The 20,254-nt window shown below is 37.6% G+C and overlaps 2 protein-coding genes and 1 pseudogene across 3 annotated transcripts in view; 1 reads left to right on the plus strand and 2 right to left on the minus strand.

Annotated features, from left to right (window-relative positions):
• Window positions 1-6,688, minus strand: part of LOC132123833 (DNA topoisomerase 2-binding protein 1-A-like) — a 31,808-nt gene extending 25,120 nt beyond the window's left edge. Inside the window, exons 1-7 of the mRNA XM_059534521.1 lie at window positions 6,427-6,688; window positions 5,928-6,027; window positions 5,696-5,830; window positions 4,793-4,936; window positions 4,450-4,631; window positions 2,011-2,204; window positions 1,738-1,929 (exon numbers count right to left, since the gene is read on the minus strand). Coding sequence (XP_059390504.1) covers window positions 1,738-1,929; window positions 2,011-2,204; window positions 4,450-4,631; window positions 4,793-4,936; window positions 5,696-5,830; window positions 5,928-6,014 — 934 coding nt within the window. The 5' untranslated portion in view covers window positions 6,015-6,027; window positions 6,427-6,688. The remainder of the gene's footprint in view (window positions 1-1,737; window positions 1,930-2,010; window positions 2,205-4,449; window positions 4,632-4,792; window positions 4,937-5,695; window positions 5,831-5,927; window positions 6,028-6,426) is intronic.
• Window positions 6,689-7,067: 379 nt separating this feature from the next.
• Window positions 7,068-18,485, plus strand: LOC132124021 (ubiquitin-like modifier-activating enzyme 5). 2 transcript variants are annotated; one of them, XM_059534754.1, is made up of 12 exons: window positions 7,068-7,398; window positions 7,498-7,543; window positions 7,638-7,727; window positions 7,999-8,108; window positions 13,372-13,458; window positions 13,540-13,624; window positions 13,757-13,861; window positions 14,040-14,167; window positions 15,141-15,276; window positions 16,973-17,051; window positions 17,149-17,255; window positions 17,697-18,485. In XM_059534754.1, exons 1-12 carry the CDS (start codon window positions 7,250-7,252, stop codon window positions 17,772-17,774), a joined length of 1,200 nt encoding a protein of 399 aa, XP_059390737.1. In that variant the 5' UTR covers window positions 7,068-7,249; the 3' UTR covers window positions 17,775-18,485. The 2 variants fall into 2 exon arrangements, with proteins under 2 accessions (XP_059390737.1, XP_059390738.1); XM_059534755.1 differs by having other exon boundaries at window positions 7,303-7,398; window positions 7,638-7,722.
• A 497-nt stretch (window positions 18,486-18,982) lies between these two features.
• LOC132123904 (nephrocystin-3-like) overlaps window positions 18,983-20,254 on the minus strand; it is a 32,717-nt pseudogene continuing 31,445 nt past the window's right edge.

Below are 20,254 nucleotides of genomic sequence, written 5' to 3' on the forward strand. Positions count from 1 at the left end.
GTAGGCTACTTACCATGCAGTTACTTTCATTAATTTCAGATGGTTATGGTTATTGTTTTCAATAGCCAAAAGCCAGTTTGGCCTATTAAATACCAAATAAAAATCTTGTTTATGCATACTTTCCTTCTTTCTTGTTTGTTGCTTAATTAAAGAAAATCGGAAATTTGTATCGGAATCGACCAGTTTGCTTGTAAAAATTGATATCGGAATCGGCCATGAAAGATCATGATCGGTGCATCCCTAGCATCTCTTCAGTGTCACATATAACATGATCCATCATTCTATTATACTGATGGGATGCACCGATCCAATACTCAGTATCGGTATTGGCTGATACTGCCAATTACCGGATCAGATATTGGTCATACGAAACGGATCCAAAACCAATATTGTGTGTATACTATTCAGTATTATTGTTAAGCCCAGGGATGAAAATTAACTTTTTTGTCCACCGGCCACTGTGGCTGGTGGATTTTACAATCTACCTTCCACTTAATGTTTTTACCAGCCACTCTCTTGTTTTAAACCGACAATGTGTAACTGCATGTGAAAATTAATACTACAAGATCTACAATACTTAAGCAGTTTATTTAATCTCAAGTCTCAATGAAAAACTAACATTTTCTCTTTCAGTGATGCTCAAAAATGCAGCCTATCTAGGCAGCTTACTAGGTTTTGAAACAGCCGACTCTTGCTGAAGCAGCTCATTCTCTCAACTCCTTAGCCCAACCAGATGATACACTGCACTGAACATTTTTAATGCACAGAAACATTTTTGCCATATTCCAAACCATTTTCGTATGCATTAATAATGTTGTATTTAATTCCAAAGGAAAGGATTCACCAGTATAAGTGTATTTTATTTTATTTTTTTGTGGTTGAGGGAACACGTGGGGAAAAGTCGCCTGTTCAACACTGTATCACTGAAAGAAATCTTGGCTCGCAAACTTTTATGCCGTCGACAAACAAACAGCGTTTTTAATAAATCGTTTTTGCATCTCGTCATGCCAGAGCTGTCAAACATGTGTAGCGATACAATGTTGTTTCTACAAACAAAAATGAACAGCGTAACAACTTATTAGCCACAGAGCTAATTTCTGGAAAAAGTACTTGAAGAACGGAAATAAAATGCATCCCCCAGATAGCAGTTATTAGACACGCAACCGATAATACTGTTTGTTAGTTTGCTTATTATGCCGTTAAAAACAATAAGATAAACACAAACTCTCCATATAATCTAAAATGTTGCAGAATGCTGGAGGAGAATGAACTTACCAGGGTTTGACAGAGACGTGACAGAATGCGGAAATTTGTGCACGATGATAAATTAAACTCTTCACGTGATCTTTCATGTCATGAGCGTGTGCTATAAAACGTACTGTAAATAACCAAAAAATATATCACCGCGCCAGCGCCACTAACTTCAGCTGCAAACACTATAATGGGAACAACGCCGCCGTTTCGAGCCCGGTTTACACCGCCTTTCTCCACGGAGCTACTTCGGATGATATTACACTTTATTGTGGGTTGTACACACACCAGGGATGGAAATTAACTTTTTTGTCCACCAGCCTGGTGAAACAGTATGCTATTTTTTTTTACCCGCCACTGTGGCCAGTAGGTGAAGCAAGTTTACCCGCCACAACACAAAATCACACGCATTTGGCTGGTGGCGGGTGCTAATTTCCATCCCTGGTTAAGCCCCACGAAAGAACAATGAAACGGTGTTATACTCACCCTCTTTGGTCCGGTTGGGTCCTGTAGGTGTAGAGTTGCTGGGTCTGTCCGGCTTCTCCTCCGCTTTCTTTTGTCCACGCTCCACGGCATACCTCCTCTCATCCTGACAGAAGCCCTTCTCGATGCTGTCAAACAGCCAGTGCAGGGACACACAGTATACGTTCCATTTACGGGCAAACTCATATTTCTGGCCTGAAATGCAAGACATAAAATGAAGTGAAGAACAGGTTGTGTCCCAAAGCATACAGATGAAGTCAGAGATTATGGGGTCACCTGTGGGTTCACTGACAATCAGGTGAGTGCACTCATTCATCTTGAGCTGCCCCGTGTAGTTGCCTCCATTCTGCTCACACAACCTCTGAACATCTTTACGCTCCACAGTAGAGAGTCCCGTCACACACACCGTACAGCCTTTCAGGACTGGACACTGATAGTCCTCCATGTTCAGCTCAGAGTGATGGAAAACACTGGGGAAAAAAGGGTTTTTTTTAGGCAGAGACTTTGCCATGAAGCTGTTATCACCTTTTCTCTTCCTAATGTAACACAAAACCAGTCTTAAGTCAATAGGGTATATTTGTAGCAATAGCCAAAAATACATTGCATGTGTCAAAATTATAGATTTTTCTTTTATGCCAAAAGTCTTCAGGATATTAAGTAAAGATCATGTTCCATGAAGATATTTGGTAAATTTCCTACGGTAAATATATTAAAACGTAATTCTTGATTTCTAATATGCATTGCTAAAAACTTCATTTTGTCAACTTTAAAGGCAAATTTTCACAATATTTTGATTATTTTGTACCCTAAGATTCCAGATTTTCAAATAGTTGTATCTAGTGTTGTCACGATACCAAAATTATTGTTTTGATACCGATACCTAGTCAAGAATTGCAATTTCGATACTTTTCCGATACTTTTCCTGAAAAGGGAAAATACACTCTCAAATATCATTGATGTGCTTTATTTTAAAACAGAGACAACATTCTAATCATATAACACACTAATAAATGAACATATGAAAAGCAGATATATTAAACATTTGAACAAAATATGAAATATCAAAATAAAATAGAGCAATGACATTCAAGGTAAAGAAAGAATAAATTTAGCAGCATTATCTCAGTTATCATAAGAAACATAAGAGTAATAAATTTATCTTGATTCTGAACTTTGAATAAAAATATGAACAGCGATTATATTAAACAATGTTTCTGAACTCAGAAGATTAAATGTCAAAAGATAAATAATATCAATTTAAGCAATGGCATTCAAGTAAATTAAAAAAAATTAAAAAAATTTAGCAGCAATATCTCAGATATTGTAACTTATTCTGTCAGTTGTGCAAACTTTTCTTTCAGAGGAGAAAACTCAGCCAGCGAGCTTTATTGAGCGTCATCTTTATTGAGCGTCATCTTTATTAAGCATCATCTTTTTCTACCAGTCGTGGACCGGCGGCCACAGTATCACTTGTGCTCGCTCATGCAGCCTAGTGATGCGCGGGTCGGGTTTTTTTCCAACCCGCGGGTCCCGCTTTTATGAAATTATTTGGCCCGCCCCAGCCCGCAAATAAAGTAAAATTTCTTTACCCACCCTGACCCGCGCATCAGGGACATCATGGAAGATACGTTGCTACTAGACTCTATATTTCTTGTTCACTGAAGTTCCTCCCTTCACAGCAGTGCGCGAGCTCGGCGCTATTAGCAGTGCATGCGCAGCTCGTGAACAGCTCTGTGAACTGTTTCATCCTGTCAAAGAGTTACTCAAGATGTGACGGAGCATGTGATATGTTGAATGTAGTGAACCCATATGCCCTTCACTGAACGAGATTGAGAGATCTTCTCGTTCGTGAACGAGTTGAATGAACTGATACATCTCGTTCGTGAACTAAATGAATGAGTATACAGGGTCAGTGAGTCAAGCATGTAAATCTTGATCAGCAATCAGCAGATACAAAGCGCAGTTATAGGTGCTGTGCAGATACGCTCGTTTTCATATTTAGCATACAGAACATAACTCCACGTTTAATCCCCGATTAATGTGAATATTATATATGAACTGTCTGACCAAACAATTAAACTGTTAATTATGCAAGAAAACCTCGTGATTTGTTCATCTGAACAATTTATTTAAACTATTTAATGCGATTATGCACACATTTTAGTAAAGCCAAATCAGTTTAGTAAAGCCACTCTAATGCAGCTAGTGCTTTTTTGCTGCTTGCGTGAGGAGAAGAAACACAGACGTCCATAGGGAGGCACTGGAAGCGTGCATTGCACACACCAACATGAAATACATCTCTTACAAATCTGGAACGCAGTCATTCTTTGAAGTATCGATACTAATAAATTTAGGAATCGTGACGTTTTTAATTTCCGACAATCGCGAGCAACACTAGTTGTATCTCTGCTAAGTATTGTCATATCCTAACAAACTACATATCAATGGAAAGCTTATTTATTCGGCCTTACTACCGCGCTAACTGGAACAGATTTGGAAAGTTTATTCATTCATTTAGTGTAGAGACAGCATTAGGATGGTGCAGACCATTTTCTTTTACAAGTTTCCGCTCATACATCTTTGGTGTAAACTCATCTTAACCAAACGCATCCAAAGATCATCTCAGCAGCCCCCCTTTCAAAAATATTGCTTTCAGCGCCCACCCGATGCTCTCCAATTAATGCCCCCATTGAGAAACACTAATAGAGATGTTACCTATCCTGAGACTGTTCCCAGCATGCTTTCACCCAGCTGGGCAAAAGGATGGGCTTCCCAAGGCTTGAGGCCACAAGGTATTTCTTACTCCCCACTTCACCTGCCACCAGGTGAGTAACAGAGACATTGAGATCACGGTAGACTCGTCCACCCATCAGCTGGACAAGATCCATCACTTCGCTCTACAAGAACGACAAACCAGCTGCTTATTTGACGTGCTGGACTGCACATACAGATGTAATTATTTCACTATTCAATCACATGTTATACATAATGTAAGCAAACGTGGAGAAATAAACAATTAGGTATATATTAGACTTCATCATGAATGTTTTCTCCTTACCCGTGACTCTTTGTCAAGGTTGGTGCAGGAGACAGTGACATCATTCATGGCCATGTTGTACACAGGCTGCTCTGCTTTGGGCACACATCTCTGCTTCTGCAGACAGAACAGCACTACCAGAGGACTTACGATCCTGCATCCCAGCTGCAAATACCACAAACATACAGTGCTGTAAGATTATTAACATTGTAAGATTACTGACATTAACAACATTTATAATGTAACAAAAGATTTCTGTTTCAAATAAATTCAGTTAATTGAATTAATTGCTGGTAATTTATTTAAAATGTAATGTTAACTTGTCAAAACACAAGTGTTAAAAAATAAAGACATTATACATACATTATACATCATGCTCAGCAGTTTTAGCGATGTACCAAAATTTCAGCGAACCAAGAATATTTGGGAAAAGGCCAAAAGTATTTACCAAATCAGTAATGTTTAAAATTTTGACTGTGTCAGCATTTGTTTTGTGTACATGATAATAAGCTACAACATTAAACATGTCAGCATTGTGCATATACTTCACTTTGACCAAGAATAACTCTAGAGTAGCAATATATAAAATTTGTTCAGCTAAAATAAAGATAGCTTGTTTGCTGAACAACTACTGGTTTTTCACCTGTGAACACGACTCCTTTTAAATTAAAATTTAGTTAAATTTAATTAAGAGGGACTTTTACTGTTTGCTGACAAGTTAAACTTTGGTTTTGGTGTTTCTGTAATGAATTCATTTTAGTAAAAGAAAAATTCTAAAGTTCATCACTAACCGAGATCATAGAAACTTATAAAATATAAAGAATATGGAGTTGTATTTTCTTTGAAAGGAATTGAATAAACTGCTTATCACTGCAAAGAGCAGATGATATGCCGTATTGTAAATTCATCGTCACTCAAACGCACCCTCCTGCAGTGTTCAAAGGCATGGCTGGTGAAGTCACTGAAAACAAACAGGGACTTGTCATTGTGGTCCAGCTCTAGTGCGGCTTCCTCATCCAGCGTCTGCACATATTTCTCCGACTGCAGTTCCACTATTGCCTGATGAGCATATGCTTTTATGAACAAAAGTAGTGATATTATAAGATACAAGGAGCATTAATGATAGATACATCACAGAATAACACATTATGATCACCTTATGGGCCTGGAGAGCCATATCACTCATATGTCCATTGCGTTCGACAAATTTCACAATGTATGCATCCTTGTTGCTTTTTGACATGATGACATATGATCTACATCATGTGGAAAAAAACGTGCAAGGATTTAATAATGTCATTAAGAAACATGTAAACATCTGCTTACGGCGTTGTTGTAATATACCACTATTCGGTAATGCAAAGTAAACATCAAATTGATACAAATAATAATAATAATACGGTAATAATAATAATCTAACAAAACCTGGAAGCTATTTAAGACTAAGACACTAATAATGAACAATCTACTTTTCATTGCAGTTGTTTAGATAATCTCAACAAGGATAACAAGGTCAACAAGACAACAAAGAGTTTCAAACTGTTACACAGCTCTTAAAGCAAGTCAGTGTGTGTGTGTGTGTGTGTGTGTGTTGTGTTTTACCTAAAATAAAACAACCTAAACAAACACTCATAATAACAAAGAAAAGACTTAACTGTTACCGCGAGACAGAAGCAGAGTCTTGCGCTGATTACGAGAATTAAAACTATCTTCTAAAAGACATTGATCTCATTTCAAATTAGTTTTTTTCTCTCTCTCTCTCTCACTTCTGACACACATAGAAACATCTCTTGTATAAGGCAGCAGGATAATTAATTTGCTAATCTGTCTGCATTTTATTATTTCGAAAACCTATGTGTGTGAAGCCGTATTCCATTCATTCGCGTCTGTGATTCGCGCCATAAACTCTGAAAACAACTTCCGCTTCACTTCTGCTTCACTGGCGAAATGCGAGAAATATGAAAATATATGACCGCCACCCAACGGACTGGGGGAGTGTAAATTAGCGTCATAAATGAAATAAATTATGGTTAAATCCAACTTCTATTTTTACTCTAGGTATTTTTGGAAGTGAGGGATAAACGTTTAATTATATTCCAAATACAAAAAACAGCGGTTTTTTCATTAAATCTAAAAGGGAATAAGTCATAGCTCTAACAATTTCAACTTGGAAAATCGTCGAACAAAACGCAATAAACAGTAGTATGCATGTGGTGAGGTTTTCTTTTTAAACAATTAAAATTGAACACCGATTAGCCGAAAATAAGACACCGATTAGCGGGACTCATTCATTGAGGGAACGTTCGTTCCTGTGAGCTGTGTGTTTCACTCCGGACTCAATATCTACACATACACTTCACCAGCTGATTTTTAATAGTGCGGACGTGTACATTAATTTTAATCGTTGGCGTGCTTTATTTCTCTTATCGGATCATTTAAAGTTGTGTTTATTACGATATAAGATTTTTAAATTAAAAAATGACAACCGTTGATGAACTGAAGCTGCGGGTCCGTGAGTTAGAAAATGAACTAATTAAATCCAAACAGAAGCAAAGTGATGCTGAACATCATCTCAGACCAAAGATTATTAAAATGAGTGCTGAAGTCGTAGACTCAAATCCATACAGGTGAGCGTTTTGATGATGCTATGTTTATTTATTATCACTGAACATATGGAAGGCTAAACCGGTGCGATAGTCACTTTTATTTTGTTTAATATCTCACAGTCGTCTAATGGCACTCAAAAGGATGGGCATAGTTCAAGACTACGAGGTAAACATGTGTATTTATTATTTTGATGAGACTTTTATGTTGATAGCTGCTTGCTCGTGTTGAGATGAGCTCTATCACCTGCTGTCATCCTCAGAAGATCCGCTCATATGCTGTTGCAGTGGTGGGAGTGGGAGGTGTGGGGAGTGTCACTGCAGAAATGCTCACCAGATGTGGCATTGGTAAGGTAATGCACCTTTATCCTCATGCCTATAGATCTAATATATAGGATGCATGAGTCAAATGGAAAGATGCACTGATTGGCCGGTCTATGGCGTGCCTCCTTAATGTTTTTCAGTTAAAATTGCATTCTTCAAGCCCCATATTCTTGTAGTGTGTGTTGCCAGTTGGAGTACAGGAGGGAAGCCAGTCGCACAACCCCCCAGAGACATGCCTGGGCTCTGCAGTAACAGACTGTCATGCCTCTTTTTGCTGTGTTTGTGATTCGTTCCCCACAGTTGCTGCTGTTTGACTATGATAAGGTGGAGCTGGCCAACATGAACCGCCTCTTTTTCCAGCCACATCAGGCAGGGCTCAGTAAAGTTGAGGCTGCAGAACACACTCTTAGGTAAGTTAGAGGTTAATGATTTTAGCATATGTATCGGGAATGATCAGAAGTCAGAGTCAAGACATTTGTAGTGTTTCAGAAGTTCAAATATATGAGATTCAAAATAAATGTTTTTTTGTTTTTTAAGGCAACTTTCTATTCTAAGAATGGCGTTTTAGTGCCAGTTTGAAAAAAAAAAAACAAAGATTACAAGAATTAAGTCGGAATGCTAAGAGAATTTAAATAGTAGAAATTAAAGTTATATTCTTTTGAGAGTAAGCCTTTATTGTGCATGTAAATGTCCCAGATTGAGAGCACTGGGAGAAGTTGCAGGCCTCCGGGATTGATTGGAATATTGTTGCAGCCGCATCATCTTACTGGGATGAGGAAGAGTCATTTTTAAGGACTCGCCGAAACAGCTTAATATCAAGAATATGATATTTATTAATAGACTGAACAGGAACAACTTTTTATCTTAACATCAGCTCATGGTTTTTTTTTTAATACATAGAAATCATAGCCTACTCGCGGGGACAGTATTCTTGGAAACTATACAGCCGTGGCCAAAAGTTTTGAGAATTACATAAATATTGGAAATTGGAAAAGTTGCTGCTTAAGTTTTTATAATAGCAATTTGCATATGCTCCAGAATGTTATGAAGAGTGATCAGATGAATTGCATAGTCCTTCTTTACCATGAAAATTAACTTAATCCCAAAAGAACCTTTCCACTGCATTTCATTGCTGTCATTAAAGGACCTGCTGAGATCATTTCAGTAATCGTCTTGTTAACTCAGGTGAGAATGTTGACGAGCACAAGGCTGGAGATCATTATGTCAGGCTGATTGGGTTAGAAAGGCAGACTTGACATGTTAAAAGGAGGGTGATGCTTGAAATCATTGTTCTTCCATTGTTAACCATGGTGACCTGCAAAGAAACGCGTGCAGCCATCATTGCGTTGCATAAAAATGGCTTCACAGGCAAGGATATTGTGGCTACTAAGATTGCACCTAAATCCACAATTTATAGGATCATCAAGAACTTCAAGGAAAGAGGTTCAATTCTTGTAAAGAAGGCTTCAGGGCATCCAAGAAAGTCCAGCAAGCGCCAGGATCGTCTCCTAAAGAGGATTCAGCTGCGGGATCGGAGTGCCACCAGTGCAGAGCTTGCTCAGGAATGGCAGCAGGCAGGTGTGAACGCATCTGCACGCACAGTGAGGTGAAGACTTTTGGAAGATGGCCTGGTGTCAAGAAGGGCAGCAAAGAAGCCACTTCTCTCCAAAAAAACATCAGGGACAGATTGATCTTCTGCAGAAAGTATAGTGAATGGACTGCTGAAGACTGGGGCAAAGTCATATTCTCCGATGAAGCCCCTTTCCGATTGTTTGGGGCATCTGGAAAAAGGCTTGTCCGGAGAAGAAAAGGTGAGCGCTACCATCAGTCCTGTGTCATGCCAACAGTAAAGCATCCTGACACCATTCATGTGTGGGGTTGCTTCTCATCCAAGGGAGTGGGCTCACTCACAATTCTGCCCAAAAACACAGCCATGAATAAAGAATGGTACCAAAACACCCTTCAACAGCAACTTCTTCCAACAATCCAACAACAGTTTGGTGAAGAACAATGCATTTTCCAGCACGATGGAGCACCGTGCCATAAGGCAAAAGTGATAACTAAGTGGCTCGGGGACCAGAATGTGAAATTTTGGGTCCATGGCCTGGAAACTCCCCAGATCTTAATCCCATTGAGAACTTGTGGTCAATCCTCAAGAGGCGGGTGGACAAACAAAAACCCACTAATTCTGACAAACTCCAAGAAGTGATTATGAAAGAAGGGGTTGCTATCAGTGAGGATTTGGCCCAGAAGTTGATTGAGAGCATGCCCAGTCGAGTTGCAGAGGTCCTGAAAAAGAAGGGCCAACACTGCAAATACCGACTCTTTGCATAAATTACATGTAATTGTAGATAAAAGCCTTTGAAACGTATGAAGTGCTTGTAATTATATTTCAGTACATCACAGAAACAACTGAAACAAAGATCTAAAAACAGTTTAACAGCAAACTTTTTGAAAACTAATATTTATGTAATTCTCAAAACTTTTGGCCACGACTGTATTTCATATCTTCTATTGCATTTGTTATTTGTAGCGTGCCAGCCACCCAATAGCAATAAGATTTGTGCTTTTGATAGACCTACTTTTAATGCTGCAGCTTTCAAAATCAATTTTATGTAATTTACTATGTGTTTTTCAAGCTCTTTAATGATCAGATAGCTGTATTTATATGAAACAATTCATTAAATTAAACTTTTCTTTGTGAAAATTCCAAATATGTGAATTTATTCTCGTAATATTTTTACTTTATTCTCGTAATATTTTGACTTTATTCTAAAAACATTTTGACTTTATTCTCGTAGTAGGCCTATTACGACTTTATTCTCGAAACATTTCGACTTTAATCTCGTAATCTTAGAATTTTATTTTTCAAGGTGGCACTAAAACGCCATCGTACTGTTCATCAAAGAATCCTGAAAAAAGTTTCAAAATATTAACAACTGTATTTAACAACCAGATTAATTTTCTTAAACTTATTTGTTCCTTTTTTTTCTTTTTTCATTGTAATTGAAATCAACCTCAGCTATCTCTCTTTTTTTTATTTAATTTAATTAAAAAAAAACTGTGTGGATTTAAAAATAAGAAATAAAAAATTAAAATTCTCTTATATTCGATCCTCTCTCAGACAGCAGTATGCTGACACTGTTATACATGCCTTGAACACATCTCAACTAGATTTCTGTAATTCACTTCTTTATGGCCTTTCAGATAAAAATATCAAATGATTACAATACTGTATGTTCAAAATTCTGAAGCCCGCTCCATCACTCACAAATGGCAATGCATATCTGTATTTACATTTACATTTTCCAATACATTTGTGCAACGTTTGGTGCAAAATTAAAATTAAATTACATAATTTTCATTTGCCATTTCACACACTAGTTTTAATATGTAAAATGAATACTAATTTTAACGCTTTATAAGTTGCAAAATTAAAATGAAAATGTATTACAGAAATGATTAGATATGTGTAACACGTTCAAGCAAAATCTGTGGCAAAATTATCATTCAAAAGTAATTTTTCTTAATTGCATTTACACTCAGTCAAGACACTTACGATTGCATTTTCATTCAATGTCCCGCAATGAATGTAGCAAAATTCAATGTGCACATTGAAAATGCATTCCAAGCCGATCACGTGTCCGACCCCTCCCGACATGTCAATCACTGCGTGAACAAGGCGGGGCTTGCAGATGGTCAAGAGACTCAAGACTCAAGAAGAGGATTCAAGTGAGAGAACATGGACAAGACCGTTGGTCCGTGCATGTTTTGATTATAAAAACGTGTGCGGTACAAATAGGTTTATAGCTTCAATATTCATTCAAATATTCATATTCATGGCAGTACACATGAAATTCATGTATTTATTTTTCATTTAATCTTATGTTAACAGAAATCCTGTAGCCCCCTCTAGTGGACATTAAGTATAAGGCCTTCATTGCTCAGATAACAAAAGTCACTAGGGTTTTTTGGGAAGATAAGTCTGACCAGTTATACAGCAACGAGTCAGACGAGTCCAGATCTGAGCTGAATTTGGTGAAACATTAAAGTTCTAGTCAGTGTCAATTACTCTCATAATAAATAATAATAATGTACAAAAATATAAGTTGGGTTTCTCAAACCCGACAAAGAAGACTAAGAAGAGAAACATCAATTTAGTATGTGATAAAACTAATATTACTAATTTATTTAATAAATTTAACTTTATTAATTTTCACAATTATTTGTTAATGTCACACACACATACCTAGTGCCTTTTGACTCAAAAGACGAGAGTGGTAAATGTTACAGACATATTATCATGGAACTGTTCAGTCTATCGTTGATTTTTATTTCCACTTCACTGTTATCCAAGGAGACAGAACTATTTGCACTCTATTTATCAGTGGAATAATATTCATACGATACCAATACCTAGAAATAATTTAAAGGGGTCACTTGCAAGTCACAAGTAGCATGAATTATGTGCCCAGCAACATCTGATTCAAATATTATGCTAATTAACAGCTAGTGGTGGTTTCAGACATTATAGTGCCGCACACGCACTGACTCTTATTCTGTCTTAAAGAATGAAAGAGCGGTGCTGAAGGCAGAGCGATTCGACCAATCAGATGAAAGGAGTGTTTCAGCGCCGCCCACAAGTGGGAATGAAATAATGAAGCCATAAACCTATTTGTAACGTACACGTTTTTATATTCAAAACTTACACGGACCAACTGTCTTGTCCATGTTCTCTCACTTGAATCCTCTTCTTGAGTCTTGAGTCTCTTGACCTTCTGCAAGCCCCGCCTTGTTCACGCAGTGATTGACATGGCGGGAGGGGTTGGACACATGATCGGCTTGGAATGCATTTTCTATTTGCACATTGAATTTTGCTACATTCATTGTGGGACATTGAATGAAAATGCAATCGTAAGTGTCTTGACTGTGAGTGTAAATTCAATTAAGAAAAATAACTTTTGAATGATAATTTTGCCACAGATTTTGCTTGAACATGTTAGACATATCTAATCATTTCTGTAATACATTTTCATTTTGCAACTTATAAAGTGTTAAAATTAGTATTAATTTGACATATTTAAACTAGTGTATGAAATGGCAAATGAAAATTGTAATTTAATTTTAATTTTGCACCAAACGTTGCACAAATGTATTGGAAAATGTTAATGTAAATACGGAAATGCATTGCCATTTTACATATTGCATTGTCATTTTGCATATTACATTCCAAATTGAATATTGCTACCCATATGCTTCCATAATCCTCTGTGACCTTCATTGGCTTCCAGTTACTGGAACATACTTATTATCACTAACAAAGCTCTCCATAACCTAAGTCCTGCATATTTATCTGACTCTCAGGTTGTGGAATGCTCTTCCTCAAGACATCCTTCAAGCATCCTCCTTTCTCTCCTTCAAAAACCTCTTAAAGACATGTTTTCCTCTTGGTCCGTAAATTGTACCTTGTTATGGACATAATTATTATTATGTTATTTATTTGAATCCCTCTTTGTTGAATCTAACCAAACTTTGTATATTACTTTCAGCCCTTTGTGCGTGTATGGTGCTCTGATGTTGATGTTTATTTGACTCCTTTAAAGCGACAACCTTAGGTGTTGGAAAGGCACTTCATTTGATATTTCCCATTTTAATTTTTGTTTTCCTCCATAGGAACATTAATCCAGATGTTGCTTTTGAGACCCACAATTACAACATCAACACAATGGATAACTTCACACATTTCATGGACCGCATTAGGTGATTTACTGCCACAGTAAGCTCAAAATTTTCCATCTCATTTTCAGATTGGCTGTACTAAACTTGCTTTTGTGTTTTCAGTCACGGAGGACTTGAGGAGGGGAAGCCTGTCGATTTGGTCCTCAGTTGTGTTGATAACTTTGAGGCTCGGATGGCCATTAATACAGTGAGTTTTTGGCACAGAACTGTAAGAATTAATTTTAGTATACATGCATATATTTTTAATCATTTATTTTTTAGGTTTTCACATAGTCACTGCGGTTTAGCAGTTACTTACATGTTTGTTTCTCTCTCATAGGCATGTAATGAGTTGGCTCAGATATGGATGGAGTCGGGCGTCAGTGAGAATGCCGTTTCTGGACACATCCAGCTCATCATCCCTGGAGAAACTGCATGTTTTGCTGTATGACACACTCACATTCCCAAAACACATACTATGTGTCATGAATTATGATTTTAAAAGCCATTTCATACGGTCTTCTACGATCTAGTTTCTGGGTCATAAACCAGCTTTATGAAACATTGGTTATTTCTGTATGGGGTGGAAAGAGTGTTCTGATCCAGTTGTGTGTGTGTGTTAGTGTGCACCTCCCCTTGTAGTGGCTGCAAATATCGACGAGAAGACATTAAAGAGGGACGGAGTGTGCGCCGCCAGTCTGCCCACCACAATGGGAGTGGTCGCCGGGCTCCTTGTACAGAACGTCCTGAAGTAAGCCCTCATCACTATCCTGATGATTCAGCACAGGCCTAACCACGCTGTTTTTATCCCTATAAAGCCTACTGTATCATATTTGAAAGGTCTCTAAATCAACATGACCAGCTTTGCTGAAAAGCCTGTGTACACAGTCTATTACATGACTCTTTTAGTTTGATTGATGGTTTATACTTTTTAGCAATTTAAAAGGCATTTTAGAATAATTCTGAAACATCCCACTTAAGGTTGTGGTTTATGTCTTTTTACTGTGAAATCTTTAATGAATTATGTTAAGTAAACATAAGAATAACTTGTACATTTCTGGTAATATTTCAAGATGAACACATAGTGGACTGAAGCAACTTAGGTTAACTTGATTATCCATACATAATTTGTAAAATAATTGTGTATTTCTGCTCACTTTGTGTCTCGTAATAAAATTGAGGCGTTTTTTTTTTCCCTTGAGTTATGAGCACCAAAGTCTCACTGTATTATACTACACTTTCTTCCAGATTATTATACAGGTGACATATGGATTTCTGTCAAACAAATTAATTGATTCAAATGGGCAGCTATAAAAATAAGCCACTCCTGAGCAGCAAATAGGTAAACTACAAACTTTAGTTGTAAGAATATTTTATCTAAAGGTTAAAATAAACAGTTAAAAAATAAAAAACAATACGACTTACTATTATCTCACATATCCGGCTACACAGGGATAAGATTACATCATAACCACAGTCTGTGATGGATGCTTTTTCAGTTTAGCTGTACTGATTTACTTTAGTGTATCGTAAATGCTGTAGTATCACACAAATGCCATTAGAGGACAATATAAAGCCATTTTTGTAACTGAACCGAATTTAACAATTCTAACTAACCAGCTAAACCCATCATCCCATGGTCATTTCACATCCTCTTGCCCTGTCAGTAGGTTTCTGAAGGACATTAAAATACATGGTCTGGAATGAAATTGCCTGTGTTGTAGGTATCTGTTGGGGTTTGGGACGGTGAGTTATTATCTGGGCTATAATGCCATGCAGGATTTCTTCCCGAGCATGGCAATGAAGGCCAACCCCCAGTGTGATGACAGACACTGCAGACGACAACAGGACGAGTACAAGGTGACACTCCTACAAATGCAAACCGTGTGTGTGTATATATGTATATATGTGTGTATGTATATATGTGTGTATATGTATACAGTCATGGCCAAAAGTTTTGAGAATTACATAAATATTGGAAATTTGAAAAGTTGCTGCTTAAGTTTTTATAATAGCAATTTGCATATAATCCAGAATGTTATGAAGAGTGAGCAGATAAATTGCATAGTCCTTCTTTGCCATGAAAATTAACTTAATCCCAAAAGAACCTTTCCACTTCATTTCATTTCTGTCATTAAATGACCTGTTGAGATCATTTCAGTAATCGTCTTGTTAACTCAGGTGAGAATGTTGACGAGCACAAGGCTGGAGATCATTATGTCAGGCTGATTGGGTTAGAATGGCAGACTTGACATGTTAAAAGGAGGGTGATGCTTGAAATCATTGTTCGTCCATTGTTAACCATGGTGACCTGCAAAGAAACGCATGCAGCCATCATTGCATTGCATTGCGGGATCGGAGTGCCACCAGTGCAGAGCTTGCTCAGGAATGGCAGCAGGCAGGTGTGAGCGCATCTGCACGCACAGTGAGGCCAAGACTTTTGGAAGATGGCCTGGTGTCAAGAAGGGCAGCAAAGAAGCCACTTCTCTCCAAAAAAAACTTCAGGGACAGATTGATCTTCTGCAGAATGTATAGTGAATGGACTGCTGAGGACTGGGGCAAAGTCATATTCTCCAATGAAGCCCCTTTCCGATTGTTTGGGGCATCTGGAAAAAGGCTTGTCTGGAAAAGAAAAGGTGAGCGCTACCATCAGTCTTGTGTCATGCCAACAGTAAAGCATCCTGACACCATTCATGTGTGGGGTTGCTTCTCATCCAAGGGAGTGGGCTCACTCACAATTCTGCCCAAAAACACAGCCATGAATAAAGAATGGTACCAAAACACCCTCCAACAGCAACTTCTTCCAACAATCCAACAACAGTTTGGTGAAGAACAATGCATTTTCCAGCACGATGGAGCACCGTGCCATAAGGCAAAAGTGATAACTAAGTGGCTCGGGGACCAGAATGTTGAAATTTTGGGTCCATGGCCTGGAAACTCCCCAGATCTTAATCCCATTGAGAACTTGTGGTCAATCCTCAAGAGGCGGGTGGACAAACAAAAACCCACTAATTCTGACAAACTCCAAGTAGTGATTATGAAATAATGGGTTGCTATCAGTGAGGATTTGGCCCAGAAGTTGATTGAGAGCATGCCCAGTCGAATTGCAGAGGTCCTGAAAAAAAAGGGCCAACACTGCAAATACTGACTCTATGCATAAATGTCATGTATTTTTCACTAAAAGCCTTTGAAACGTATGAAGTGCTTGTAATTATATTTCAGTACATCACAGAAACAACTGAAACAAAGATCTAAATGCAGTTTAGCAGCAAAGTTTTTGAAAACTAATATTTATGTCATTCTCAAAACTTTTGGCCACGACTGTATATGTGTATATATATATATATACATGTATATGTGTGTGTATGTATGTGTATATATATATATATATATATATATATATACACATTTTTATTAAAAAGTTTAGATCATTTTCTATAACTGCATGTCTTTGAAGTAGTTTCAAATGTGCTGAAATTCACAAACTGTGACAAAAACCAGTAAAGTATTAATACTAACAGTATATTATCTCTTATTCCTACCTTACTTGCTCTAGAAAAAAGAAGCACAACGGCCAAAGCAAGAAGTGGTACAGGAAAAAGAAGAAGAAGTGGTGCATGAGGACAATGAATGGGGTTGGCATCCCACACACTACAGATACAGATTCCTCATTCATAAAACCAAAATCAATAAATGTTATGCAAGTTTGATGGTGATGTTGTTTTCTGCCAGGCATTGAGTTGGTGTCAGAGGTGTCAGAGGCAGAGCTACAGGATGCATCAGGACCGGTACCAGATCTACCTGAGGGAATTACTGTAGCCTACACCATACCTGAGAAAGTACGACCCACTGAAATACAACACCTTAGCTATTCAGAAATTTTCCTGCATTAAAAAATCTGACAGGCAGTGAGGTTACATTTTATAATATTTGATTTGGTATAGGTCAGATGCTTATGATAATTGAAAACATAAAATGCTGTTACATGTCAAATAATTAAAATATTTATCAAAGAATATTAAGCAGCACATCGGTCTTCAAAATTGATAATAAGAAGAAATGTCTACTGAGCACTAAATCAGCATATTAGAATGATTTCTGAAAGATCATGTGACACAAGACTGGAGTAATGAGTGCTGAAAATTCTGATTACATTTATTAAATGGAACAGTTAACTTAAATTGTAATAATATTTGACAACAAATGCAGCCTTGGTTATCATTACTCTGTGTTGACTACCATGAATGTGTAATACTCCATGTGTTCTTTCTCTTTGCCAGGATGGAGGATCAGGGGAGATGGTGGAGGAAACAGACCAGAGTTTAGAAGAGCTGATGGCTCAGATGAAAAAGATGTAAGGGAACATCAATCAAGAGGAAAATGATATCTATGAACTCAGAAAAAAAACTCTCCCACAGACACTTAAGACAAATTCATTATTATTTTGTACTTATACACATTTGAGGTTTCATATGAAATGAGTTTGAAATTAGTTTTTTATTCTGTTTTTGCAAGCAGCCTGTAACACTCAAGATGTTTATAGGTTTACTTCAGCTGAAAGTCTTAATACTGAATTGTCATTACTGTTGATCTTTTGTTTTCGCAGTGTTAATGTTTCAGAGTTGGCAGGGAATGTTTAATAGAACCAATCTGAATGATTGTTTTCAAATATCTGTTGTTAGAGTGACGAAAACAGATAAGACTTCAGTCGCAGATCTAAATATGTAATTGTCATGTCTAATATGCTTGTAGACACCCAGCCAGATGTTATAAAGAACATCATTAAATTATTTTATTACAGACATTTCATCATTGGCCTGATTCTGACTGCTGTATTGAATGGGATAACATTGTAATAATGCAATAGAAAAAATAAATGTATTGTTACATTCCATTTTGCTTTTCTTGCATTTAAACTAGCAGATCAATGAAAAGAAGCAAATCATAAAAAAGCATAGTGGTTGCACATGCTATGTATTCTCTGTTGTGTTGAACCATTTAAATGGTCTCTCAAAAATGAGACCATATAAAATACTGATTACAATAAAATTGTTTTATTGAGTACCTTTTATCTTGATATCATGTTTTAATGTTTTGTATGGCTATCTATGTCAGCTGTCCTTTAATATTACTGTGCTATTTACAACAGTTCTGCATTTTAAAGTGACTGTGACAGGAACATGACAGAAAGCAGGTCATAGACCAGAGGAAGGAGCTGAAACTCCGGAACACTGTAGATCACAATTTTTATGAATACAGGAAGTCATTTAAACTTCTCACAATTATCTTTTTTTGTTGTTGTTTTTTTTTATTCTGAGGTGGCCTTCCATAAATAACACTATTCTGAGCATAGTGACTTTACTTAACACTACTTTACTAGACCTCACATTTTAACGGCAGTGCATTAGAAATATCATTGGTATGCTGATGATATGGAGTGCTGTATTTCAGCAGTTATTGAAAATCACAGGAATAAAACACTTTCTACCATTTACCGCCGGAGAGCACCTTTTATAAACCCAGTGGCAATGAATGATACATTAAGTGTGCAGCAAGTGCTCACACCTCACCACACAAGAGGCTCAGCCTCCTTTATTTCCATCACTCGTTTGTACAGTTCAGCGGCCTTCTCAAAATCTCCCTCTTCATAGCTGAGAAAGTAAGAGAGTGGTTGCCATGTTGGTGCTACGAGATTGCTAGGGTGTTCTGAATGGTTGCTATGTAAAATTGTGTTATCTAGATATGGTTAAATCACTTTTCCTCTATTATTTAAGATAATAATAATTCATTATGTTTATATAGCGCTTTTCTAGGCACTCAAAGCGCTTTACATAATCAGGGGGTATCTCCTCATCCACCACCAGTGTGCAGCATCCACCTGGATGATGCGATGGCAGCCATATTGTGCCAGAATGCCCACCACACACCAGCTTACTGGTGGAGAGGAGACAGAGTGATGAAGCCAATCAGCAGATATGGGGATTGTTAGGAGGCCATGATGGTCAGAGGCCAATAGGCGAATTTAGCCAGGATGCTGAGGTCACACCTCTACTCTTTTCGAAAGACATCCTGGGATTTTTAATGACCACAGAGAGTCGGGATCTTGGTTTAACGTCTCATCTGAAGGACGGTGCTTGTTGACAGTATCGTGTCCCCATCACTACACTGGGGCACTAGGAACCACACAGACCACAGGGTGAGCACCCCCTGCTGGCCTCACTAGCACCTCTTCCAGCAGAAACCTAGTTTTCCCAGGAGGTCTCCCATCATTAGCTTCAGTGGGCAACCGGTCTTGGGCTGCAGGGTGATATGGCTGCCGGCCATACATTATACAATGGATACAATATTTACAAATTGTAATAAAATGTTTCCAAGGGGCAGCATGTATAATCAAAACAGCAGGGGGCCTAATATAGATTCTTGAGGCATTCCATATTTGACTGCTGTAAATATTTGTCTTTTTTCAAAGATTTCAGATGACGACAACATTTGTGAAGACTCCAAATGATGCAAACTTTGGATTAACAAAATTGTCTGATCTTTTCCTTACAGTGTAATATTATCCTTGTATTGTAATCATTCTGTGCTGTCATACATTTCTTTGTGAATGGCCCTTAACACATTTGTTGAATGTGCTATGAATTTAATCAAAATCTTACCGCAGAGCTAATAAAATATGGCTAACCTGAGTACAGCCAGGTTTTTCAGAGTCTCTCCAAGATGAGGGTGCAGTCAGCCAAGACTTTACTCATACACCTTTAGAGCGCGCTCGTACAAAGGCAATGCATCACTATGTTGCTTTTGCAACACAAACACACATCACATGAGTCACATCAAT

Source organism: Carassius carassius, chromosome 42 (assembly GCF_963082965.1).
Source record: "Carassius carassius chromosome 42, fCarCar2.1, whole genome shotgun sequence".
NCBI lineage: Eukaryota > Metazoa > Chordata > Actinopteri > Cypriniformes > Cyprinidae > Carassius > Carassius carassius.